This window comes from Natrix helvetica (genome assembly GCF_964273705.1).
Source record: "Natrix helvetica genome assembly, chromosome: 2".
Taxonomy (NCBI): Eukaryota; Metazoa; Chordata; class Lepidosauria; order Squamata; family Natricidae; genus Natrix; species Natrix helvetica.
Window position 1 is genome coordinate 119,631,532 of NC_138552.1, and position 27,288 is coordinate 119,658,819.

General features: G+C 41.3%; 1 protein-coding gene across 4 annotated transcripts in view; it reads right to left on the bottom strand.

Moving 5' to 3' along the window:
• Positions 1-221: 221 nt before the first annotated feature.
• The window catches only part of LSS (lanosterol synthase), a 72,393-nt gene continuing 45,326 nt past the window's right edge, over positions 222-27,288 (bottom strand). For 3 of the 4 annotated variants that reach the window (XM_081944016.1, XM_081944013.1, XM_081944015.1), the window contains exons 12-22: positions 24,940-24,996; positions 24,455-24,526; positions 23,806-23,856; positions 16,987-17,136; positions 7,124-7,220; positions 5,543-5,648; positions 5,235-5,300; positions 4,781-4,861; positions 4,445-4,615; positions 3,221-3,299; positions 222-1,051 (exon numbers count right to left, since the gene is read on the bottom strand). In XM_081944016.1, the coding sequence (XP_081800142.1) occupies positions 857-1,051; positions 3,221-3,299; positions 4,445-4,615; positions 4,781-4,861; positions 5,235-5,300; positions 5,543-5,648; positions 7,124-7,220; positions 16,987-17,136; positions 23,806-23,856; positions 24,455-24,526; positions 24,940-24,996 (1,125 nt within the window). In that variant the 3' untranslated portion in view covers positions 222-856. The remainder of the gene's footprint in view (positions 1,052-3,220; positions 3,300-4,444; positions 4,616-4,780; positions 4,862-5,234; positions 5,301-5,542; positions 5,649-7,123; positions 7,221-16,986; positions 17,137-23,805; positions 23,857-24,454; positions 24,527-24,939; positions 24,997-27,288) is intronic. The other variant, XM_081944014.1, reaches the window with a different exon arrangement.

Here is a 27,288-nt window from a genome sequence, read left to right on the forward strand (position 1 = left end):
CCTCTCCCAGATCCTCAACACACACACCCCTGAATGATCTGGGAGAAATAGGGGGAGAAGGAGAAGTCACCCTTCTAGGGGGCCTTGCTGAGGAGATGGATGGAGAGGAAGGACTGAAGCCCCTGAGCATGCTGTATGCAAATATGATCTTTTTGATAATGAATTCAGAGAACTGAGGAAAGCTTGAAAACCAAAACTAAGGACATAAAAGATTACAAACATTTTTTAAAATTATTGTTTATTAAAGCAAATCTATGATGAATGAAAAGTCAGAAAATTTGGATCATATATACAAAAGACAAGCATTTAAAAAGAATTCATTTTTTTTCTAATAAGGATCTTAATAAAACCAACTCTTCAAGGGGGGAGACAAATAGTGCACAGCGATGAAATATAGATAAATTGATGAAAGAAAGTAGCAAAACGAAGTAGGTATATCTTAAGAAATATTAAAAAAAGAAAGAAGGAGAAAAAATCTTAGGGTTAGGGTTATGCACAAGTAGGGCATAAAAATGACTGGACAGAATAAAGGTGGCTAATGTTTTTCCTCTTATTTCTACTTAAGAGAGGGGAGCTCTCAGTCAGAAGAACAAAGTTCCACAAGCCTTCAAGACTCCATATTTACATTTTTCCTCAGATGTGTTTGTTTTTGCCAGATTAGGGCTTTTTTCTTCCAAATGTAGCAGAATTTAGAGACACTTTATAAGGAGCAACAACCAACAGGGCAGCAGCAGGTTTTCATTGACTTCTCTCTTCACTGGTTCCTTGGAAAAGAGTCCCTTTGACTGGCCTCAAGTTACTGCCTCAAAAAGAATCTCAGACAGACTGCAAGATTGTTACAATGAAGCAGCAAATCCTAAACTATGTCTTTGGTCATTTCTGCAGCCAGTTCTTTCCTTCTATTTCTTATTGCCTTTGTTGAGCATTTGCCTGAAAGGGGGCTGGCAGGATATAGGGAAGAAAAGCGCCCCAGGGTCCAGACGGGGAAGACATTTCGATAGGAGCTGTAGCTGATAGCACAAGTCTTGTTAAATACACCTGCATTATTCTCCTGTAAGCAAAACAAGAAATAAAATGTAAAGCTTCCCTCTCATCTTTCCTGTGCATTTCATAGCCCAAAAGATCCTGCAGGAAAGGAAAATAAAACATGCGAGTCACCTGCAACTAACATACATGACCACATACGGGAAGCTTCTAACAAGTTGACTTGCCTTGTATATCAAAAAAATAAAAAGTCTGCATATTTTGCGGATAATTTAGGAATTCAAAAAGGAGGGACTTGCTGCGGTTGAAATGGACTTAACCAAGAAGGGTATCAGAATAAATCAAAACTGAACCCATGATATTATTGCAAAGTAAAAGGCAGTAGTGGCAGATGCTTTTTGTTTTCCATCCATATTTAAGCATGATGTCAGCAACTTCATGAGAGTTTGGGGACAACCCACTTTAATGTATTTTAATTCATATATTAATCATTATTTAGCATATAGTAATAGCTTTGGGGATGGTGTGGTTATCCACTGACTGAGCTGCCTTATTATGCAGGGAAAATAGCAATAGATGGAAGCCAGACCATCTGCCTTCCTGCTCAAGAATGGCTGTCCATTATATATATGTATGAATAAATATATATATGTATGAATAAATTAGAAGATGGGACTAATGAAACATTGTTAGGCTAGGAGAAATTTATATTAAGAGTTATAGATGTTAAATTAGCTTAGAAAATGATCAATGTGTTATTATTAATTTAAGAGAAATTTATATAGTGTTTGTTGGGAGGAGAGGGGTTATGAGTAATCTATTTTAAGATGGGGGGAGGGGAGGGGGTAAAGTGTTTGGTATAATATTTGAATGTGAATTTTTGCGGGGGAGTTGGGGGGGTATAGCATTTGTATGAGATTTATATTGTATGGCGGGGGGGTGAAAAGGGGGAAAATTTGTTTGTACAAAACTCTTTTAATAAAGACTTTCCTGTCACGCCAAAAAAAAAAGAAAAGAATGGCTGTCCATTAAGGTGATGGACAAGATCCAGGTACCAAGTTCTCAGGAATGCTTTTAGTGTAGGAATATTATTGATAAAAGTCTTAGCAAACCTTGTAAGTTGTGGTTGAACTATGTTACTTCTGAAATGTGTGCATGATGTTACTTTTAATGATTGGTTTACAGTGATGTGTGTTTCTGTGACTGGTTCATGGCAATGTATGATTTTCAAACCTGCATAAATGGGAATCCACTGTAAGCAGGGATGTGCCCATTTTGGAACTTGCTTCTTGGCAATCTTTTTTTTTTGCAAATAAAAGTCTTATTGCTTTCCATCTATCTGGTGTGGCTTATTAGATCTGCTTTCTAGGAGACTAGAACTTTGAGAACGAAGCCTTTTAAGCATTAAAAACTGTTGGCATGGCAGTTCCTCAAGAGTAGCCTAAGAGTGGGAAAAAATATACCACCTAGATCAGCGATGGTGAAGTTTTTTTGGCTCGCGTGCCATAAGTGGAGGGAGTGCAGGGGGGTCGTGTGTGGGCGTGCCGCACCCATAATGCAATGCGCGACCCCCAGTGCGCATGCACGCACTACAGGCGCTCCCCCTCCCATTTTTACATGCTTTTTTCGCTCTCCCCAGGCTCCAGAGGCTTTATAGGAGCCTGGGGAGAGCGAAAACAGCCTCCCCCGCCCACTCGGAAGCCCTCCGGAGGCGTCAGGGAAGCCTCCGGACAGTCCCTGAAGCCTTCGGAGCGCTCAAAACGACCCTTTGCTCGGAGGGTCGTTTTGAGCGCTCCAAAGGCTTCAGAGACTGTCCGGAGGCTTCCTGAGGTCTCCAGAGGGCTTCCGGGGAGACGGGGGAGGCTGTTTTCGCTCTCCCCAGGCTCCTATAAAGCCTCTGGAGCATGGGGAGGGTGAAAATGGCTTTAAAAAGGGTAAACTCAGCTGGCCAGCGCATGCATGTGCACTGGCCAGCTGAAAGGGCAGTGCCTTGCGTGCCCTGACAAATGGCTCCGCGTGCCACCTGTGGCACGCGTGCCATAGGTTCACCATCACTGACCTAGATGATATGGCGTGCAGAGGATAAGTAAAAACATATAAGTAAATCCTACAGCGCAACAGAAAAGGAACTTTTTTGATGCTGAAAAATCCAGGGAGAATGATTATAAGGGCTAAGTAATTGAGGCACAATGCTTTTAAGCAAAAGACAAGTAAACTGAAAAAAGAGACATTTTACCTGTGGCCAGTCCCCATTAGGCAGCTGTTTCTCAATCAATAGTTTAATTCCCTTTTCCAGAACTCCAACATCTGGATACCTGCAAAGCAAAATGAACCAATCTGATGTAGTAGTTAAGAGGCTGGAGAGAAACTGGAAGCCAGTAAGTTCTAGTGCTCCGTTAATCATGAAAGCTGGCTAGATGACTCTGGGCCAGTCACTCTTTCCCAATCTAATTCATCCCACAGAGGACAAGAGGAGGAGGTCAGAGCATAATGTGTATTTCCTTGAATGTGCATCATAAAGGCAGGATAGAAATCACCATCACCACCTTCCACTTCTTCTCCACTTGCTCCCTATAAAACTGCTACAAGCAGATTCAGGGAACTTAACTTGCAGTTAAATTTAGAGAAAGAAAAGGTAGCAGAGAAAACATCTATGTTCAGAAAAGCTCTTTTTCCATGTGCTGCAGTACCCCAAGCACAAAAACCCAGTCCAATCTCTTGTTAGAATTTCCATCAGAGACCTGTGATTAGTTACCCAGTTCATGGCAAATATTTAAGGTTGAGGGCATTGCTGAAGGATCTTGTGTTGTATAATAGGTCTTCAGATAAACTCTATTCACAGCTCAGCACACTTTATTTGAAATTATAGAAAATTGAATGTGGATGTGAGACTATGGAGAAAATTCTGTTTCAGGAGACATCCTAAGGATACTGTTTTGCACAATCAATTACAACACCTATACTGGAAGTGGTTGTGTGGACCAGTAGTGGGTTTCAAAAAAAATTGCTAACTATTTTGTGGGTGTGGCTTATTTTGTGGGTTTGGCTTAGCGGTCATGTGACTGTGTGTGTGTGGCCAACTTGCTGTCACTCACCAGGAGATGTCATGGATTGGGTAAAATGTGGTGAAGCTCACTTAACAACACTCTTACTTAGCAACCAAAACTTTGGCCTCAATTGTAGTCATAAGTCAAGACTATCTCTGCTTTCCTCTGCATGGCAGCCTTGTCCTAGTAAACTCATTCTCCTTTCTGGCAATTTTTCTCTCTGTTAGAGGCACCAAAATAATCCAGACAATGTAAGGTTTCCTGTTGCAGCAGGGGGTTGGACTAGATGACCTCTGAGTAGCCTTCTAGCCCTAAATTGCTGTGCTGTTTTCCCTCCCTCCCTTCTTTCTTTCTCCCTTCCCTCTGTGGGAAGCAACCAACACCCAAAGGCAATGGATCCTGCAAGCTCTTACCTAGCAGCCATGAGTCCCAAGAGAGCCCAACAGGTGTTATGGATCTGCGATGCAATGCTCTGGACATATCTGCGTTGTTCACAAGACTCAAAGTCCTCTCCCCAACCACCATCCTCCATCTGCTTGGAGACTAAGAACTCACAAGCCCGGGAAACTGCCTGACAGGCCACTCTAGGAGGAGAAAGGCAAAAGGATGGAAATTCAGAGCCACCCTTGCCAAAAGAGTGATTGGAAGAGCAAGGAAAAAGATTTTATCCTAAACTGCTCATGAGAAGTTTCTTCTACTGCCAATCTTTCCTTCTAACCAGAAATGAAAGGAGAAAGGAGGTGACTCACCCGCCACAGTAGGTCTGCTGCATACAAGCATGTGCTTCCAATCCAAACCATGTGCCATAAGTGAAGCACACACCCCAGCTTCTAAAAAGGAGAAGAAATCAGTCAGCCAATGCAGACTGCTCAGGGCAGAAAGGAGGGGAGGGTAAAATACTGGGCTGTCTGTTGTTCATTCTCTGCAGCAATGAGAGAGAGAGAGATGGAGAGAGAGAGAGACAGAGAGAGAAAAAGATGGAGATGTGCCTGCCAGAAGCAGGACGGATCTTCCAGGTCCACAGTGGGTATACTTCTGCTACAATGACAAAGGGCCACTGACAAACCAACAAAAGAGAAAATAGGATCTGTGAAACAAACCAGGGATCTCACTATTTGCAATGACACATTTTCCTATCCAAAGAAATGTCTGGAATAGATAGCCCTAAAACTGTCAAGTTGTATTTATTTAGAAGATACTCACCCTTCCCATGACCCATCAGCTCTCTGCTTTTTCTGACAATACCTCAAGCCCTTTTGCAGTATCTCTCTAAGTAAAAAGGAGAACACAATGGGAAACCATTTCAACATTTCCACTCCTCTGTTCTCTCCCTCCTAAGCTTCAATATTTTCTCTCCCCTTAAGGAATCATGATTTGTTTCCTCCCCTGCCCTGATTCTGCAGTTTGTCCTCTAGCAGACTTTCTCAAAAAGAAGGTCCAGTAAAATAGAATAAAGTAAAATAAAAGTAAACTCTGAATCTTTCCTTCTATCCTCACTCCCCTTTGTTTACCTGATTTCCAGGGTTCTGTGTTCCGGGAAGCACTTGTGGAAATGCTTCAGTGCCTGCATCACAGCTGAGGTACATTCCACATATGTATAGTCAACCATGATATCACCTAAACACCACACAGCAACAAGTAGGTCAGCATGATCTGGATGTTGGATGCGGAATATACCATGTTTTCCAGAATATAAGACGCACCTTTCCCCCCTTAAAGAGAGTGAAAATTTGGTGCGTCTTATACACTGAATGTAGCCCCACCCACTGGCCCCCACCCTTTGGTCTCTGCCTCCCAGCAATTTACCTCCTTGCAGCAAATGGGGGAAATGGGGTTTGCGGAGGCTGCAATAGGCTGTGGCAATCCCTGAAGCCTGAAACAACTGATGATCGGGAGGGCCATGCTTAAACTGAAATTGAAAGTGAAACTTGCTTTTTGCTGCAGGAGGCAAATTGCTGGGAGGCAAAGGCAGATTTTTTTTCTTGTGCTAATCAGGCTGTTTGCTGCAAGGAGGTAAGTCAACAACTATAAATGCCTATAGAATGTTCAAATTATTAGACTTATTTTTTAAAGACTTTTTAAAATAAATGCTTGATCTGAAGAGGCCCAATGCTATTGTATCTTTTTTAAATAGCAGAGAAAAATGTATACTTCCAGAAAGCCATCAATTTTAACAGCATCTGTACAAGTATAGTCTGAAATGTAACACCACAAACAGTGTATATCATCTGTACTGTTTGCTGTTTGTTGCAAGGAGGCAAATTGCTGGGAGGCAGAGGGAGATTTTTTTCCTTGTTTTTCTCCCCAAAAGCTAGGTGTCTTATACTTCAGAGCATCTTATACTCAGAAAAATATGGTACTTTTCTTTCTTCCAGTGAAATTCTGGCACGTTTTACATGGTGAAGCCATCAAAAGGCAAGAAAACTACTGAGCAGTGGGAAAGTGGGGGAGGGACGGTAGATCCAACCCATCTTTATTCTACAAAGGCAACCATCCCTTGGACAGAATAAACAGTAGCAGAGACTGACATGAATTTTATTTATTTTATTTATTTACTAAGCGCTTATAGACCGCCCCCTCTCCCAAAAGGGACTCGGGGCGGTGTACAGTCCATATCAGAAATACATCATGAATAGCTATAAAATTAAACAATTAAAATTATTAAGTAGATAAATAGATAAGAGGAGGATAAAAAGGTTTAAAGAACTGTACAGCTATGTAAATAATTTAAAACCCCAACAAATATCCTATAAAATTAAATTTAAAAAACAATCCCCCTAAAAAACCAGTAAGAAATATGTTTGCCAGGAGGTAGACGTTATAATTATGCCAGGCCAGCCAATCGGAACAGGTGTGTCTTCAATTTTTGTCAGAAGGAGCGGAAGTCGGTGGTGGTTCTAATGTCGGGGGGGGAGGTCATTCCAGAGGGTTGGGCCCATCACAGAGAAGGCCCTACTCCTTGGTGTCGCCCGTTGGCATTGCCTAGTGGACGGCACCAGGAGAAGCCCCTCCCTGTGAGAGCGAATTGTCCAGAAAGGGAGATGAAGGCCCTCTAGAGAAAGTAAAGAAGCCATATAAGTTTTCACTCTTACCAAATACCTCTGAAGGATTCAACAGCTCCAGCAACCAGCCCCCGCGCATGGTTTCATAGGTTGAAAAGCCACCATCCACATTCTGCATGTTTAGCAGCTAAAGAGAGAGAGGACAAAAAACAATCTGACTTGGCCAAAGAGGAGTCTTCAGGAAGCTGCAAAAAGTTTCAGACTTTATCTGCCTTGAAAATCTTCTCTAATGGAGCCATCACTCCATCTAGATCAGTGGTTCTCAACCTTCCTAATGCCGCGACCCTTTAATACAGTTCCTCATGTTGTGGTGACCCCCAACCATAAAATTATTTTCGTTGCTACTATGTAACTGTAATTTTGCTACTGTTATGAATCGTAATGTAAATATCTGATATGTAGGATGTATTTTTATTGCTATAAATTCAACATAATTAAAGCATAGTGATTAATCACAAAAACAATATGTAATTATATATTGCAAAATATTTATTTCTAATTACAAATGAAATTTTGTCTTGAAGCATGGTGTAGCACAGGGGTCAGCAATCTTAAACACTCAAAGAGCCAACTCAACATCACTCCCACCCAGTCACATGACAACACCCCCCCCCCCGACAGGTCTACCCAGGTTTCATGGCTCAGTGTTTTCTGTGGGAATAGGGTCTCTCTTCTCTCCCTCTCATTTCTGTTTTTCTCTATTTTTCCTCTTCCTTTCTCTTCTTCCTTTCTTTCTTTCGTTCCTTCTCTTTCTCTCTTTCTTTTTCTTTCTTTCTCATTGAATACGATAGCAAATCGAAAATAAAGTTACTAATTGTAGGAAATTGCTTCTCTGTAATCTTTTCATAGTGAACTCTAAGTTGATAGCAGCTGGCAAGATTGTATTAACAGCAATAGGACATACAGTATATTTTGATTTCTTTTGAGTTTGACAATATAATACGTTATCCGAAATTATAAATAATCTTATTTTCAGCTGCATTTTTTTCCATCTGTTATTTTCTTTAAAAAATATCAGACTTGCTTCAAATTTGTGCCTTCTGGAAAACTGCAGTTTTCTTGATAAGAGATCTAGCTTGCGATTGCTTTTGTCATAGGTCTGAGAAAGTTACTTTCTTTCTTTCTTTCTTTCTTTCTTTCTTTCTTTCTTTCTTTCTTTCTTTCTTTCTTTCTTTCTTTCTTTCTTCTATCTTTCTTTCTCCTCTTTCCTCCTGAATTGTTTCCCTCTCTTTTCCCTCTCTCATTCTCTCCCTTCAGCTCTCTTTCATTTCTTTCTCCCTCTCCCCCTTCTCCCTCTAATTTGTTTCCATTTTCCCTCTCTTCCATTCTCTCCTTCCAGTTCTCTTTCATTTCTCTCTCTCTCTCTACCACTGTCTCTCCCCTTTTCTCTTTCATCTCCTTCTTGCGCGTACAAGCAAAATACCCTCCTGGGCCAGGATCACAGCGGCGGGGACAGCAACTCCTTCCGCTGCCGCCACTGAGAAGTGAGTAGCTGGCTGCGCTGCGCAGGAGCACCATGCTGCGCAGAAGACTCCTCAGCGCCAGACTCAGGTCAGCGCCAGCCGCGGTCCCCTTCGTGTTGGCTCAGGAAAGAGCCGGAGCAGCCGTCTCTGGATGCAAAGAGGGAAGAGTTCCAGAGCCCTGAGCAAGGAGAGCCCTGTGCAGCGCAGGAGAATTGGAGCTCTTCCCTCCCTGCACCCAACCAGCTTCCTGAGCCAACACAAAAGGGACAGCGGCTCGCGCCGACCTGAGTCTGGCGCTGAGGTGTCTCCTGCGCAGCATGGCTCCCCTGTGCTGAATATCCAGTTACTCACCTGATTGCGCAGTGGTGACAGTGGGAGGAGAATCGTTGTTCCCTCCGCCTTGATCCTGGCCCAGGAGGGTATTTTGCTTGTGCGCGCGCAAGAGATGAGCAGCTAACGGTCTCCCCCTTGGATCCTGGCGGAACTAAGCAGAGCCGGCTCAGCAGAGCCAGGCCTGTGCCGGGGGCGGGAGCGATGTCAGGTGGAGACTCGGTGACCGTCGCAGCCTCTCCTCAGCCATTGCCCTTCTCGCTGCCCAAGCCTCCCCCTTTGATGCAGCTCAACTCTGGTGAAGGTGTGCGCCCTGTAGGAGCTCCCGGGCAGGAACAGTTGCTGAAAAATGCCTACTGGGAAGCCCATCAGTCTTCTGGCACTTCTCCTTCCGCAGCGCGGGGAACCCGAGCTGCTCCTTCCCTTCAGGCTAGTTTCTTGCCAGCCTCTCCGCGGGAGGCTCCTTGGCGACCCTGTGAAAAGGTTGTTCAACCCCCAAAGGGGTCGCGATCCACAGGTTGAGAACTGCTGATCTAGATGTATATTCAGTCCCATACTTCCCTGTAAATCACAAGGTATGAATTCAGTCTAAGCTTATTGTTTGTGGGCACACCTTGTACTGCTGCTTTTTTTAAAATTTTATTTTGTTTGTACAAACTTCACATCTTTGCAACACATTACATTTTTTAATCTATCTATTGTGTCTGTTTTATTTATACAAATAAATCTTTTATAACTATGACTATATATAATATTCTATATGTTCTATGTATAGCAGTTTTTATTACATTTATGCTGTTTTGTATAATATATAATATATTAAATCTTTTATAACTATGACTTTATATATTTGTGCATTTACATTATTTCATACATTTTTTTCATTCTATATGTAATATTCTATATATTCTATGTATAACAGTTTTCCCTACATTTACGTCATTTTGTGTAATATTTATTTGCTATAGTCTATCTCATATTTCAATCTTTTAATCCTTTTCCGGTTTTGTAGTTGTCTATTGTTTTGTTGATCTTTCTTCCTTTCTTTTTTTCTTTCCTGCTTTTTCCCTCCTTTCCTCTAGCCAATTGTATAATAAATCCCATACGGAGTAATATTCAGATTCGTCTTTCTCTTTTAGTTCTTTCGTGAGCCTATCCATCTCTGCACATTCCAATATTTTTTTAATTACCTTTTCTTCTGTTGGTATATAATTATTTTTCCAGTTTTGTGCGAATATAATTCTTGCTGCCATAATGATATGTAAAATTAAGTATCTAGTATTTTTTTCATAATTTCCTTTTATAATCCCTAACAAAAATAATTCAGGTTTTAGTGCAATTTGATGTGTAGTAATCTCCTCTAGGCAATCTTTTATTTTTTTCCAATAGTTTTTCGCAGCTGTGCACGTCCACCACATATGGTAGTATGTTCTATGTTGCTTGTTGCATTTCCAGCAGATAGGTGAACACTCCGGGAACATTTTTGCAATTCTCGTTGGTGGAAGGTGCCATCTGTAGAACATCTTGTACATGTTCTCTCTATAAGCCGTTGCCATTGTCAATTTGTAGTTTATTTCCCATTTTTTCCCATTCCGCCAATTCTATACTATACCCAAAGTTTATCATCCATGTTATAATCGTTTCTTTCAGTTTCTTCTTCTATTTTAAATTTTAATAAGTAGTGATATATTTTTTAAATCAATTTTTCTTCGGTTCCCTGTAAAATTTTATCCAGTTCTTGTGGCTCCTTATAGACTCCATCCCTTTCCCTGTCTTTTTTATACCTTGCCTGCATTTGTAAATAGGGCCATCAGCCAATATATATTCCCTCTTCTTTCAGTTCTTGCCTTGTTTTTAGTCTTTCTTGGTTGTCTAATATGTCTTTATATCTTATTATCTTGTTTATGTCCAATATGTTCGGGTATATCAGAGCTTCCATGGTGGTTAGCCAGGTTGGAATTGTATTGTAATGTTTTGATTTTTAACCATGTTTGTAGTAGAGCTTTTCTAATTAAATGTTTTGGGAAATAGCTATGAATCTTGTCTTTCCCATCCCAGATAAAGGCGTGCCAACCCAATTTCAAATTATAACCTTCTATTGTTAATAATCTTATGTTTTTTAGATTGATCCAGTTCTTTATCCAGGTGAGAGCTGCTGCTTGATAATAAAGCTCCTAATCAGGAAGTCCATATCCTCCTCTTTCTCTACTGTCTTGTAACAATTTTAATTTAATTCGTGTTTTCTTCCCTGACCAAATAAACCAATTAATTTGTTTAAATCTATGAAAAAAAAATTCCCTAAGCTAATCGGCACCACTTGAAATACAACTAAAAATTTTGGTAGTATATTCATTTTAATGATGGCAATTCTTCCCATTAAGGATATTTGTAGTTTCCTCCAATTTTCCAGATCTTCCTTAATTTTCTGAATCGTTTTAACATAATTATCTTCTTTAATTGTTCAGCATTTCCCTGTCAGCCAAATTCCTAGGAACTTTACTTTTTTTGCTATTTGCATTCCCATGTTTTCCTCTAATTCTTGCCCTTGTTTTTTAGTAAAATTCTTCGTAATGATCTTTGTTTTGTTCTTATTAATTTTAAGTCCCTTACCGAATTCCTCTACTTTTTGGATCAATTTAATTCCTGATTTTAATGGATCCTCTAATATAAATACCATATCGCCCGCAAATGCCTGTGTTTTATATTCCTCTTTCTTAATGTTTAATCCCTTTATTTCTTGATTGTTTCTAATTTCTGTTAGTAGAACTTCCAGTGATAGTATAAATAATAAAGGTGATAATGGACAACCCTGTCTCACTCGTTTCCATATCTTAACTTCTTCTGTAGTGTCACTATTTATTATTATTTTTGCTGTCTGGGCCGAATAAATTGACTCTATCATTTTTATAAATTTTTCTCCAAATCTCATCATTTTTAACTGTGATTATGAAATGCCAATTCAAGTTATCAAAGGCCTTCTGGGCATCTAAAAAGACCAGTGCAACTTGTTTTCCCGGATTCTCTTCATAATATTCTAGTGTATTTATAATTATCCTTATATTGTTTTTTAACTGACGTTTTGGTAAGAAGCCGTTTTGATCTGTGTGGATAATTTCATTTAATACTTTTTAAATTCGCTCTGCCATTATTGATGTAAAGATTTTATAATCTGCGTTTAGTAAAGAAATTGGTCTGTAATTTTTTATTTGTTGATGATCCGAATCCTCTTTAGGTATCAATGTTATATATGCTTCCCTCCATGATTTTGGTAACTTTGCTTCTATAAGTGCTTCATTAAATAAGTCTAAAATCACTGTTTCTGTCTGCTCTTGCATGACTTTATAAAATTCTATAGGTATACTGTCTGGGCCTGGTGTTTTATTATTTTTTTGTCTCTTCAATGCTTCCTTTAATTCTATCACTGTGATTTTTTTTGTTTAGCATTTCTCTTCTCCCTTCTTCAATTTCATGTAGATTCCTTGTATTTAAGTATTGTTCGATACTGTCTTGTAATATATTTTCTTTGCTGTACAGATTCTCGAAAAATTTCTGTACTATATTGTTTTCCTCTTTCCGGTATCGTATGTTTCCCCTTTCATCTTGTAAGTGATTTATTATTTTTTCTTTTTTCAATTTGTGTGCTAACCATCTTCCCTGATTTATTCGCATTTTCAAAATAGTTTTGTTTTGCAAATTTGATTTTTTGGGGCCATCTCTTCTTGTGTCATCAAATTTAATTTGTGTTTTATTAGTTCTTGTTTCTCCTTTATTCTTGATTCTTGTGGGGGTTTTTCCAGGTCTATTTCCAATTCTTTCAGTTCTTTCTCGAATGTTTCTTGTTTTTGTCTCTTTTCCTTGTTTTTCCTTGCCAAATACGCTATTGTCAACCCTCTTGTAAAAGCTTTTGTAGTATCCCATAGATTTTGTAATGATGTTTCTTCTTTCTTATTTACTTCGTAGAAAAATTTCAATTCTCCTCTATCATTTTAATATATTCTTTATCTTTCACTATTCTTTGATTCATTGACCATCTCTTCTTCTTCTTCTTCTTTTTTTTTTTTTGGTCCTTTGCATATTATTTTTATTGGGTTGTGATCCGCCCAGGTGTTTGTCATTATTTCAATCTGTTCTGTATCTCTTTTCAATTCTTGGGTTGACCAAATCATATTTATCCTTGACCATGATTTGTGGGGATTTGAATAATATGTAAATTGTTTGTTTCCTATATTCCTTTCTCTGCATACATCTTTCAGGCTCAATTCCTGCACCGTTTCGAAAAAGGTAGATGGTAGCATTCTTTTTCCCCCTAATTTCTTTTGTTACTCTTGTAGTCATCGTTGATATCTGTTATAGCATTGAAATCGCCAATTAGACATATATCCTCATATTCCATTTCTATTATTTTTTGGTGGATCTTCTTGTAAAATACTTTTTGGTTTTTATTTGGGGCATATATTGCTGTGAGAAGAGTTTTTCTTTGTTCTGTTTCTATTTCTATCATTAAAATCCTCCCCTCTTCATCTGCATATTTTTTTTTGCATTTATCCATTCTTTGATGTATATTGCAATTCCTCTTTTTTTTGGTCCTAATGTTATAAATAATTTTCTTAACTTTGGATATTCTAGTAGTTTGTTATATTGGTTTTTAATATGTACCTCTTGAAGGCATACTATGTCCATATTCATTTTTTGTATCTAGTCAAAGTTTGCCTTTTTTCCAGTGAGTTTAATCCATTTATATTTAGTGAGAGTAACTTAATTTCTTGTTCCATTGTGTTATTTGTATGCCGTGCTTATTTTCCTTGCGTTTCTTGTCTCTATTCCTATTTTACTACTTTCTTGTTCTATTTGTTCTCTTTCCTGTCTTCTTCTTTGTTCTTTTTCTTCCTCCCTGTTTTCAACTGACTATTCTTGACTTCTACTCTCTAGTTCCTCTTTACTTTCTTGTTCTTCCTCAGCAGTGAAATGATGTTTAAAGAACTCATGTGCTTTCTCAACTGTGTCTATTTTATATCTTTTATCCTGCCAGGTAATCATCACTCCCTCTGGTGTGAGCCATCTGAACATTACATTGTACCTTATTAGTTGTGTAAGGAACTGATATTGCCTTCTCCGGTCTCTCACTATTTTCAGGATTTGTCTCAGGATTTGTATCTCTCTTCCTTTATATGTTATTTGTTCTTCTCTCACTTTCTTATATCATTCATCTCTTACCAATTTTCTAGTAAAGCGTACGAGGATTTATTTTGGGAGCCTGTATCTCCTGGCATAATTTGTGTGGATACCTCGTCTATGTCCCTTCTTGTTTCTTGTTTGTTTTTTTGTAATATGTTCACAACAAACTCTGTGATTGTTTCCCCTAAATCCTCCTCCTTTTCTTCTACTATATTTTGAAAGCGCAGAAAGAAGCCAGCTTTTTCGAGTTCCAAAACCACTATTTTTCCCTCTAATTGTCTGTTTAGTATAGTCAGCTTCTAATCTACCATCTCTATTCCCTTCTCCGTTTTTTCTACCTTTGTTTCTACTTTTTGAATTTTTTGTTCATTTTTTGTTATTTCGCTTTGTATTTTCCCTATTGTATCATCTATTCTTCTAATCTCACTCTTCATTTCTCCCATTTCTAGTTTAATTTCTTCATGATTTCTCCTAGTTTCTTCGTGATTTTTTGTAATTGTTTCTTGTGTTTTTTAAATTGTTTCTTGTGTTTTCAGCATTGTTTCTTGTATCATTGCTAATGCATCTTGCATACACTGAAGGTTCGTTGTTGAGCTCGCTTTCTTTCACCCAGTGTGCTCTCAATTGTACGCTGGTTTGAGGGTGAAGACGTTACTGATGCTGGATTGGATGCTGCCTTCCTATTCATTTTACTAATTGTTGTATTTGTACTTGTCATTTTTGATTTTAATTTCCTACAATTTTTTCCCACAATAGCATCTGCCCACTGGCTGTTTCCACTCTCTTACCAGCCCCTTCAATCTTTGAACTTCCCCTCTTCCATGTACATTTCAATTCAATTCAATATCATTCAATCTTACAATCTAACAACTTAATTTCTATATATTCGGGTTTGTATGTAAGTCAATCCACACAATATTCATGCAATATTCAATATATTTAACCTAACATGTTCTTGATTTGATTCAGTATATAATCTTATATCGTCTCTTTAATAACTACAAACTATCACTCCCTAATTCAACACTATATTACCATTATTATTATATTTATATTCTCAAGGTATACAGTATGTTTAGGCTAATAGATCCTTAATTTTAATTCTTATATACTATTATATAATATTATGCCATCTATTTATAACGTTGATAATTTCAGAGTATCACAGATAGTTCATATATCCTCTACGCTCTCTCTTCCAATTATAATATGGTTCAATACAATTCAACAATATTTTATCTCACCATAGTTCAGTTTAGCTTTATATTTCTTCTTTCAAAGTTCTCCTTCAAAAGAAAATATTTTTTAGTCTAATTTCAGAGATCACAACAAAAAGAAAAGAAAAAATATTTTCAGCTTGCATCAGCAGATTTGTCCTATATATTGTTATTCAGTTATTTCTTTCTCGACTAGATGGCGCTGTTACTCTTCTTTCGTATAGGCTTCTTTTTTGCGCTCTTCAAACGTCCGATATTTTCGCTCAAGTATTCCAAAGTATTTCTCTCACTCTCTCTCAAGTATTCCAAAGTAATAATAATAATAATAATAATAACTTTTATTTCTAGACCGCACCCTTTCCTAGGCAGGATTCGGGGCGGTGTACAGTCATGTTAAAACCATATACAAATACATAGACATGAACATAGACATAGACATAGACGTGGACGTAGACGGAGGAGGTAAAAAATATACTGTACAATTCTTAGTTAAAATACAAATATTAAAATACCCTTAAAAATTCCCCAATAAAATGTTTGCCAGGAGGTGGAAGATGGAACTGTCAATCAGCTAAGCCAGCTAGTCGGAACAGGTGAGTCTTGAGCTTCTGTGGGAAGGAGCGGAGGTCATTGGCAATTCTAATATCGGGAGGGAGGTCATTCCAGAGGGTTGGGCCCATCACAGAGAAGGCTCTACTCCTAGGCGTCACCCGCTGGCACTGCTTAAAGTATTTTCTTTCCTTCTTCGCTGTTATCACTGATTTATCTGGCTCCAGTTTCTGTTTATTGTCCAAATTACTCCAACAGTCCTCTCCTCCTCTGCTTATTCCATTCCGTTCTAGAGTCACTCCAAGTCTTCTATTGCTACAGGAAATCATGTGCTTTCAGCCCTCCTTATAGCTGCCGATATTGAGCTGTATCCAGCTCGCTTCAAAGCTTTGAAATTCTAGCTCAAAGAGTTTTTAGTAGAATTTACACCGTTTTAATTTAGTTGTTTTACTTATTCTCACCGATGTTGCTGTGTTCTATCTTCTCTCCCTCATGTGCGGCTGTCACCACCCAAGCTCGGCCATGAATGCCGATTTCTTCTCCGATGAGTTCAAGGGGTTTTCCCTCGTCCGATAGGGAAGTTGCTTGCTTCCTCTTTCCGCACCCAGGCTCCCCCTCTCTCCTGTTGAACCCTCCAGGTTCAATTCATCCTTTTCCTGGATCTTCACCACAGAAACTTGAGCAAAGCTAGCGGAGATCCCATGCCTTCGCCCACATGGAAGTGACGTCACCGCAGGAAGTCTGTACTGCTGCTTTTATTTGGCTATTATTGTTTCTGTTTTGCTTTGTAATTTACCACCTAAAGTCATAATTGATCAGGGCAGCCTAAAAATACAATTAAGAGAGAACATATACATAGCCCTACTTCTTGTCTGGAAATCTCTACATGTAGTCCTCAGGTTATGACCCTAATTGGAATTTTTGTCAATAAGCAAAACAGTAATTAAACAAAACATTGCAGGACCGTGCCATTTAGCAATGGTCATTGGACAAGGACTTCCCACTTCTCTGCCCTGCATGAATTGCCTCTGCTTTAACCCCCTCCCCCAGCTATCCCCTCAGCATCTCTGCCCTTTTGGTCACTCTACACAGCATGGGCAAGATGAAAATAAGTGGGGGAGATGGATTCTCAGGAAGAAATTTACTTTTCTGTGCTCACCACATTTACAGCATCAAAGAGACGACTGGGGGTGATGTGTTCCTTGATGAATGGGCACTTTTCCTGTAACAATATCACAGATTTCAGACCTTCTGCAGTACAGTCAGCAACGATCCAGCCACAGTCACGAGTGCTGAAGGGAAATCCACCCTAGTGGTTATTAGACAATAGTGGTTTAATTTGGTTTGGAGCACAGAACACCAAAAGAGAACACAAAAGAAAACAAATATGCAAACTAAAATGGCAACATTCACCGAGGAGAAATAATGAATTACATATCCTGATTAACTAAAGTTTATGAAATATGGTGAAAATCAAAGACAGGTAAATACTTGTAAAAAGCTAGTGATTAGTATGTAAACTATTAGGAGTAATTAATATGTTGAATGAGGTGGGAAAGGTAACCTTGGGAAAACAAAAATGGAATTGCTGAATATAGAAGGCCATGATCTTGTTCTGGGATGGCATGCATATCTTTTTTATGAAGACAGGGTGGATAAAGTGTTTAACAACCATGTTCTCCGAAGTGTCTTGATGAGAATATGGAAGAAGCACCAGCCCAATTGGGATTATAAAATACCGCTTTGGTTGGATCTTGCAGACACCATGGGGATTATGAATATTAAGTCACTCGGGGGTTGTTTATATAAAGATGTGCTTATTGCTGATGGGGGCGAATGGAAGTTAAAAACTTTGGAACAGCTGTTGGAAGAAGGAATTACTTTAAATTGGTTACATTACATACAGCTACAGAAGAGATGGGAAGAAGATCGCAGGGTCGGTTTTATGGATAAAGAAGTGGAACTGATTAAGCAGATATGGAAGTCAAGCTCTCTACATGGGGCTTCCCTTGGGACGCATTTGGAGACTGCAGCTAGTTCAGAACGCAGCCGCGCGGGTTATTATGGGAAGTACACGTTACTCCCACGTAACACCTCTCCTGCGCGAGCTGCCTCTGCGCGAGCTGCACTGGCTACCTGTGGCCTTTCGGGTGCGTTTCAAGGTATTGATCACCATCTTTAAAGCGCTCCATGGCAGTGGACCTAGTTACCTGCAGGATCGCATCCTACCACACACGTCCCTGCGACCTATCCGCTCACACAGAGAGGGGCTCCTCCTGGTGCCGTCTGCTGGTCAATGCCAGCGGGCGACACCTAGGAGTAGATCCTTCTCTGTGATGGGCCCAACCCTCTGGAATGACCTCCCCCCAGACATTCGAACTACCACCGACCTCCGTTCCTTCCGGCAAAAGTTAAAAAGTTAAAAGTTAAAAGTTAAAAGTTAAAAACTCACCTGTTTCAATCAGCTGGCCTGGCACTTTCTTAATTGCACCTCCCAGGGATTTATTTTATTTTAGGGTTTGGGGTTTTAATTGTGATGTTTTAAGATTAGAATTATTTATTTCTTAGTACAGCCTATTTCCCCCTCCAAATGTATCTTAAATGTAGTTTAAATGTATTTAATTATTATGAATGTTTTTATTATTGACTGTACACCGCCCCGAGTCCCTTTTTGGGAGAGGGGCGGTCTAAAAATCTAAGAAATAAATAAATAAATAAATAAGATAAAAGAGACTGGTCCAAAAAAAGTTAAAAGAATATATAATGTACTGTTAGAAAGAGACTCAGAAAGTGAATTGGTTAAGGATTGTATGATTAAATGGGCTCAGAATTTTGGTGAAGTGGTTATGTTGGAAACGTGGGAAAAAATATGGGTTCAGAATGTTAAATTTACACAGTCACAGAATTTAAGGGAGAATTTTTATAAAATGTTTTACAGATGGTATTTAGATCCTAAAAAATTATCATGCATGTACCCAAATGTTCAACCAAAATGTTGGAGATGCGGGTGTCTAGATGCTACCTTTTTTCATGTATGGTGGACTTGTAACAAGGTTAAAGCTTTTTGGATAAAAATATGGTGGGTTATGCAGAATGTATTTAAGAAAAGAATACAATTCACTCCGCAAATGTTTTTATTGGGTATAGCTAAGGATTTTACCAAAGGGGAAACAAAATTGGCCTTGTATATGGTCACAGCAGCTAGGTTGTTGATTGCGCAACATTGGAAAAAAGATTTTTTACCGACAATTGATCAATGGATTCAGAAGGTGGCGGGGTTCGCTGAAATGGCAAAAATTTCAGCTTTCTTAAAAGCTCAGAAACAGGAGGATTACACACAGGAATGGGCAAAATGGATTGATTATATACAGAATAAATACCAGACTAGGAGTTATTATGTAGCCTTTAGGTAAGAATGTTTAGACCGATAGATGATTAGAGTAAATAGTATATGGGATGTTTGGAATTGTTAGAGTGGTATATAGCGGAAGTCAGGGGGGTGGGTTTGTGTGGGAGGTGGGGGAGGGTTAGGGTGGAGGGTGGGGCAATATATATGTATGAATAAATTAGAAGATGGGATTAATGAAACATTGTTATGCTAGGAGAAATTTATATTAAGAGTTATAGAGGTTAAATTAGCTTAGAAAATGGGATCAATGTGTTATTATTAATCTAAGAGAAATTTATATTGTGTTTGTTGGGAGGAGAGGGGTTACGAGTAATCTATTTTAAGATGGGGGGAGGGGGCAAAGTATTTGGTATAATATTTGAAAGTGAATTTTTGTGGGGGGGCTGGGGGGGTATAGCATTTGTATGAGATTTATATTGTATGGCGGGGGGGGGTGAAAAGGGGGAAAATCTGTTTGTACAAAACTCTTTTAATAAAAAAAAAGATATACATTGAGATTATAAAGGAAAAGTCAATGAGTTGAGAGAAAGGGGACAACTAAAAACATATATGGTGGGGGTCGAGGGCCAAATGATGTTCGGAGGACGCGGGTTTGCTGTTTAAGAGCGATTGCGTGTTCCAACCCTCATCGCCCTTCTCGCACCCCTGGGTGCTCGGGATTACAGGACCCTGGTCTCCGGCTGGTGTCGCTTAACGCCAGGTCCATGGTACATAAGGCTCCCCTCATTTACGACCTCATATAAGAGGGTAGAGCGGACCTGGCGTCCATTACGGAGACCTGGTTGGGCCATGAGGGGGGGGCCCTTAGAGAACTATGCCCACCAGGCTCCCGGGCATTTCACCAGCCGAGAGCCCAGGGCAGGGGCAGGGGGGTGGCGGTGGTTATTAGGGAAAGTCTCAGACCTCAGGAGGTCACTGTGCCTTAGATAGGCGGGTGTGAGTCCCTCTTTGTGAAGTGGGGCCTTGGAGCTCAGGTGGGCCTTTTTGTTACGTACCTGTCTCCCTGCTATGTTTCATCGGCCCTGCCGGAGCTGCTAAATATGTTAACTAGATTGGCGGTTGATTTCCCCAGGCTCATGGTCCTGGGGGATTTCAATCTGCCTTCCATTGGCAAGACATCCGAGTCAGCTCGGGAGTTCATGGCTTCCATGACAGCTATGGACCTAACTCAGTTAATTCAAGACCCCACCCATAATGGGGGACACACGCTCGACCTGATTTTTGTCTCTGGGCAGTGCATGAATGATCTAGATTTAGGGGATATTTCTATTCAAGCCTTGTCATGGTCCGATCATTTCCTCATCAGGCTTGACTTCCATACCGCTACCCCTCATCGCAGGGAGGCGGAACCGACTAGATGGTTCCGCCCCAGGCACCTGATGGACCCCGAAAGGTTCCTGATGGAGCTTGGGACTTTTCCTGAATCCCTTGCTCACAACTCGACCGAAGCCCTAGTGGAAGCCTGGGATAGGGCGGCCGCTGGGGCCTTGGATCGCGTTGTGCCTTTGCGGCCTCTGACCCGGTGTCGATCCCGGGTGGCTCTCTGGTTTACCGAGGAACTCCGGGAGATGAAACGCCGGAAAAGACGCCTAGAGAGTGGCTGGAGGGCCAGCCGGTCTGAATCTGATCGAACACTAGTAAGAATTCATATTAAATCCTACTTAGTGGCGATAGAAGCGGCAAAACGGCAACATTTTCCTGCTCTTATCGCATCCGCAGATAACCGCCCAGCCGCCCTGTTTAGGGTGACCCACTCCTTACTTAACCAAGGAACTGGGGAAGACCCCTTGCAGGGTGGGGCTGAAGAATTTGTTCAGTATCTGCAGGATAAAATCGCTCAGATCCGGACAGGCTTGGACTCTGACTGGGTAGTTTCGGGTGAGCCGACGGGGATGAATCTTGAGGAGACAATCTGGGATGGGTTTGACCCTGTGACCCCCGAAGGCATGAACAGGATTATGGGGAGACTCAGTGCTGCCACTTGTGTGCTGGACCCGTGTCCCTCTTGGTTAGTTTCGGCTTCCCTGGAGGTGACACGAGGCTGGCTCCAGGCGATTACCAACGCTTCATTGAGAGAGGGATTATTTCCCACCGCCTTAAAGGAGGCGGTGGTGAGGCCCCTCCTTAAGAAGCCTTCCCTGGACCCAGCTTCTTTAGCCAACTATCGTCTGGTCTCCAACCTTCGCTTTGTAGCAAAGGTTGTTGAGTGTGGTAGCACGTCAGCTTCCCCAGTACCTGGATGAAGCTGTCTACCTGGATCCATTTCAGTCGGGTTTCAGGCCCAGGTACAGTATGGAGACGGCATTGGTCATGTTGGTCGATGATCTCTGGCGGGCCCGGGACAGGGGCTGCTCCTCTGTCCTGGTCCTATTAGACTTCTCGGCAGCTTTCGATACCATCGACCATGGTATCCTACTGCAATGACTCGGGGGGGTGGGAGTGGGGAGCACTGTTTTATGGTGGTTCTCCTCCTACCTGTTGGATCGGTCCCAGTTTGTATTGACTGGAGGGCAGAGATCGACCCCCAGGCGCGTCACTTGTGGGGTGCCCCAGGGCTCGGTTCTCTCACCCCTCCTGTTCAACATATATATGAAACTGCTGGGCGAGATCATGGTTTTGGGGTACGGTATCATCAATATGCTGATGATACCCAACTTTTCATCTCTACCCCAAACCACCCAAACGATGCCCTCAACGTGATGTCCCGATGCCTGGAGGCTGTGCGGATCTGGATGGGGAGGAACAGGCTCAAGCTCAATCCCTCCAAGATTGAGTGGCTGTGGTTTCCGTCATCCCGATTTGTACATCTTGTTCCATCTTTGACGATAGGGGAAGAAATTTTAGCCCCCTCAGAGAAGGCTCGCAATCTGGGAGTCCTCCTGGATATGCGGCTTAGTTTAGAAGAACACCTGACGGCCGTGACCAGGGGGGGCTTTTACCAGGTTCGCCTGGTACGCCAGTTGCGCCCCTTCCTGGATCGGGATGCTCTGTGCACAGTCACTCATGCCCTCGTCCTTTCTCGCCTGGACTACTGCAACGTTCTCTACATGGGGCTGTCCTTGAAGAGCACCCTGAGGCTTCAGCTGGTCCAGAATGCGGCCGCGCGGGTTGTCATGGGGGTACCTAGGTGCTCCCATGTTACACCCCTTTTAGGTGGCCTGCACTGGTTGCCGGTTGTTTTCCAGGTGCGATTCAAGGTATTAATTATGACCTTTAAAGCGCTCCATGGCTTAGGCCCAGGGTACCTGCGAGACCACCTACTGCCACCAGTAGCCTCCCACTGTCCAGTACGATCCCACAGAGTTGGCCTCCTCAGGGTGCCGTCGGCCAGACAGTGTCGGCTGGTGACCCCCAGGGGGAGAGCCTTCTCTGTGGGAGCACCTTCCCTCTGGAATGAGCTGCCCACGGAGCTTCGCATAATCCCTGACTTCCGACGCGCCCTAAAAAGTTGGCTTTTCCAGCAAGCCGGCCTGGCCTGTTAATTTTAACTCATTTTTTAAATGTATTGTCCTATAAATTGGGGTTGTTTTTTTGGATATGTATTTAATTTCTTTTTAACTTTCGGGATGTGTGTTTTTTAATGTTGTACGCCGCCCTGAGTCCTTTGGGAGAAGGGCGGCATATAAATCCAATAAAAACAAAAACAAAACAAAACAAACAATATGCTTGTATGCTTGGATGGAGTTGACAAGATTGTAAAAAGGAAAAATAGTAAATTACACTGTATCTATGAACTAGTGTCAGAACATGGAATCAAGGATGAAAAGTTGGAAAAGTGAATGGTGGTATTAGGCTCAACTATTTTTCCTTTTTTTCTCATTCTTATGGTCTAATTTCTCTGGCTTACTATTTCTTTCTCTCTTTCAGCACTTTGCAAAGCACTCTTTACCTCCAAAGTGAGATGTATGTATATAAATCACCTGCGTGGTCACAAATGTTGATTTAAACACATTGCTCTAGCACTCAGGAAAGTATATGAAACCACCAACTCCTTCTTGGAGTAAGAATTACCAGGCAAGATATTCGATCTGCCTTTGTTTAGCATATGTGAGCTGCAAGCCTAGCTATTTGTTGACATGAATCTAGAAGATGGCAGCAATAAAACTCTGCTTCTCTAATGATGATGCAGATTTTTGCAGCATGGCTCTGGTAGCTTAATGTTAAATGCCTTGAGTAAATGAGAGTCCATAATGTATCATTACAATCAATTCCAATGCCACTCTCACCCTATTTTGCCCACTGGGGAAAAGAGAACAATTCTGCCACATCTAGAAGAAAGGGAAATGCTAAAAGATGGCCCAATGGCTACAACCTTTCACTGAACAATCTCATCCATAATCCTACAGTGTGATTGCCCCTGAGGTCTTACACTGTCAGATCATTCAGTGTACAAGCAGGAATGCAGAAGGCTCCTTCAAACAAACCCCCAAATCCACTTAACAATTACAAACCTGCTTTGCTTCTTTCCCCCTTTTTTTCACCCTAGCTGTTCTGTTCTAGGGCACAGAGAAGCTTTCGCAGCTAATTTAAGATCTTGTTTCCACTTTCTGTCACCTTGTACAATCATACCTTGTTCATCTGACGGTAGTACTTTTCATAATTAGGTGGATTATCTGGAACCTGGAGGAGATAAAATATTATAATGATATGCATCTTGCAGAAGTAAACCACAAAAAAGTTACTTAGTTCTAGCTATGGGCTTGAGGAGAGAGAACCAGTGATTAAGGTGCTAGACTAGGAATCTGAAGACTGAGAGTTTTAGTCCCACCATAAGTGTGAAAGTTGCCTGGGTGATTTTGGGCCCATCACTCTCTCTCAGCCCAACTCACCTTACGGGATAGTTGTTGTGGGGGGAAAATTGAGCTATTTACAAAAAAAAAACAAAGGCAAGATATAAAAAATGAATAATAGAATGAGAATGGATAGGAGGTATCATTTCCTTTCTCCATAATTCTATGTTCCAGATTCAGGGTTTTCATTTTTAAGAAGAGCTATGAACTTAGAATTTTTTATCCATCTATCAAGTACTTTGTAAGGATCTGGGATAGGCATATGATGTTGTTGTTGGGACTATCAGAAATGGTTAGTTTGTTCTCTGATGTGACTAGTTCTTTTTAATCAAATGTTCAATAGATACAATGTCTATAGTACATAGCTCAGTGGCCGCTGGGAAAAAATCCTTCAAGTATTATCAGGGACTAGAATGTGACATTTTTACCTGTGCTATTCTGAAGTGCTGATGTGCAAGTATCAGACAGTTGTCAAATTCAGGCTTCTCCTGGGCACCAGCCTTTAAATAAAAGAGTTTAATTAAGTAAAGCAAAGACATCAATTTAGATTCCAATCAATCTCTGTCATTTTTTAATATTTTATTACCATTAATTTCCACTTAGGATTTATTGCTAGAATACGATTTACACTCACAGCAAACCATAGCCAATATATATTAATTATATCCAGTTTAAAAATGTAAATAAAATAAGGAAGGAAAAGAAGCCAGAATAATTAGCACACTGAATGGATAGAGTGGAAAGTGATGTAATGTCATTTGTTTTGTTTTTCGCTCACAATTGCAATTTGAATCTGAAAGAGCTGCTTTGGGGCAGAGTTCTTGTTTAAATTATGATATAGGAAAGTGCAGCTAGTTAACTATTCCACAAAGTTCATTAAAATTAACAAGAAAAACTTGTGAAAAGCTGTTACCTCCAGAAAAGCTTGGACAGCAAATGCTGTATCCCAAACCTGTGATCCATTGGTGCCCTAAAAGAGAAGATAGTTTGAAATGACGCTTTTTGATTGCATTTTGAAATATACAGCACGCATACTGTTTCAGCCACAGACTACATAAAATCAATTCCAGCTGGTCTCCCTTCCAAGAGTACAGTATGCTAAGGGATACTCTTCCAGGAACCCTTCCTGTAGCACAGGGGTGTCAAACTCGCATCATCACGTCATTTTCATGTGACATATCAGGACTATTTCCCCCTTTGCTAAACTGGGTGAAAATGGGGCTAACACGTGATGGATGTGGCCCATGGACCGCAAGTTAGACATCCTGTTCTAGCACCAATACCTTCTACCTAGAACCTTACTGTACTCTTCAAGACAATTTATCTCTCCTGCAATAAAAACTTCGATAGTCCTTTGCTATTTAGGAATTACTTTCTAAATGTATCCCTTTCCACACATGGGACAACAAAAAAGGGTGTTAGTACTTACCTGATACACCTCTTCTAATAGAGTGGAGATAGCATCCAGGTATGGGTTAACACTGTCCGTTCTCTGATTGGACTGAGTCTGATTACTAATTAATTAATCACCTAAATAACCCGTCCCTGTGAGTGACTCCACCCAGCTTACGACGAAGAAAAAGACAACAGACTCCTCGTGTTATCCAAAGATCAATTTTAGTGAACGATTCAACTCAGATCCTGACCAAAAACACCAATAAAAAAACCAACATAGACCAACTGATCAATCACCTCCTTGATGGGAAAACAGTCTCCGTGCAGGGCGGGGCTGGATGCTATCTCCACTCTATTAGAAGAGGCATATCAGGTAAGTACCAATGCCCTTTCTCAATAGAGGTGGAGATAGCATCCATGTATGGGACATACCCAAGCTAGTCCCCGTTGGGAGGGAGGAGACTGTTGGTCTACCTGTCATCATGCACTGCTTGTAGAACTCTACGGCCAAAGGCAGCGTCCACCGAAGCAAATTTGTCTTATTTATAATTACAAATAAAAGGGCGAAGGGGACGCCCATGCAGCTGTCCTGCAGATCTCTCCCAGGGAAGCCTGCATACACCATAGTGGTGGCCAAACTCCTGGTTGAATGGGCCGTAATCCCTTGAGGGATCAGCTCCTGATTAGATGAATAGGCCGCGGCGATGCACTTTCTAACCCATCTGCCTATGGTAGTGACCGATACCTTTTGCCCCAGGGAGGAAAGTTGGAAAGAGACAAAAAGATGTTCAGTCTTTCTAAATTCCGATGTTCGGTGTATGTAGATTTGGAGAAGTCGCCGGACATCTAGGTTGTGCCACAGCTCTTCTAATGGCCTTGACGGTGATGGACAAAAGTCTGGTAAAACAATTTCCTGTGCCTGATGGAACCATGTACTGATCTTGGATCGGAATGAAGGGTCCAGCCTAAGTACCACCCTATCCTCATAAAAGGTACACAATTCGTCCCTCACTGATAATGCCTGGATCTCTGATATCCTCCGAGCAGAGGTGATGGCTACTAAGAATGAGACTTTCAGGGAAAGAAATTGTAGAGGAATCGTAGGGAGAGGCTCAAATGGAGACTGAGTAAGTGCGGTGAGAACCTTTGACAAATCCCATGTGGGGTATCTGTGCACCACAGGTGGTCACAGGTTGGACGCTCCCTTTAAAAACCTCCTAACTGCCAGGTGATGGGACAATGACTGACCCCCTCCCCAAGACAACAGGGTTGCCAGGGCCACCACCTGCCTCTTAAGAGTATTGGGTGACAACCCCTTGTCCAGACAGCCCTGGAGAAACTCCAGGACCTGGGGAACCAAACCTGAAGTATCCTTTCCCTCTAAAAAGAGTGGCGTGAGGGAATCCCTGAATAGGTCCCCCCCTTTGTACGTTTCTGAAGCAAGACGCCACTTGTCTCGGAGGTCAGTTTGCCACTTGTGCAGCCACAGGAACCTGTGGGATGCCATGGCCCGAGAGGCAAATCGCGTGGCACTCAGAGTGGCATCAGCCGAAAATTGCACTGCAGCTATGATCTTATTCAGGTCTTGGTGTGCCCTTGAATCCCTGGCCGGGATTCTCTCCTTCAGCTGCTGCAACCAACACAGGCTAGAGCGAGAGAAGGAGGAGGCTGCTGCCAACGCATGGACTGTCCAAGCAGCGACTTGGTGGCCACGCTGTAAAAGCTTATTATTATTGTAGGGTTTGATCCGCCTTCTTATCCTCAGGTTTGAGGTCCTCTTCCTGGGATCCGGGCAGTGTAGTATTAAGAGTGGAGGGCCGAAATCGGGGCATCCACCGACGGCCACAGCAGCAGCTTGTCCAGCCCA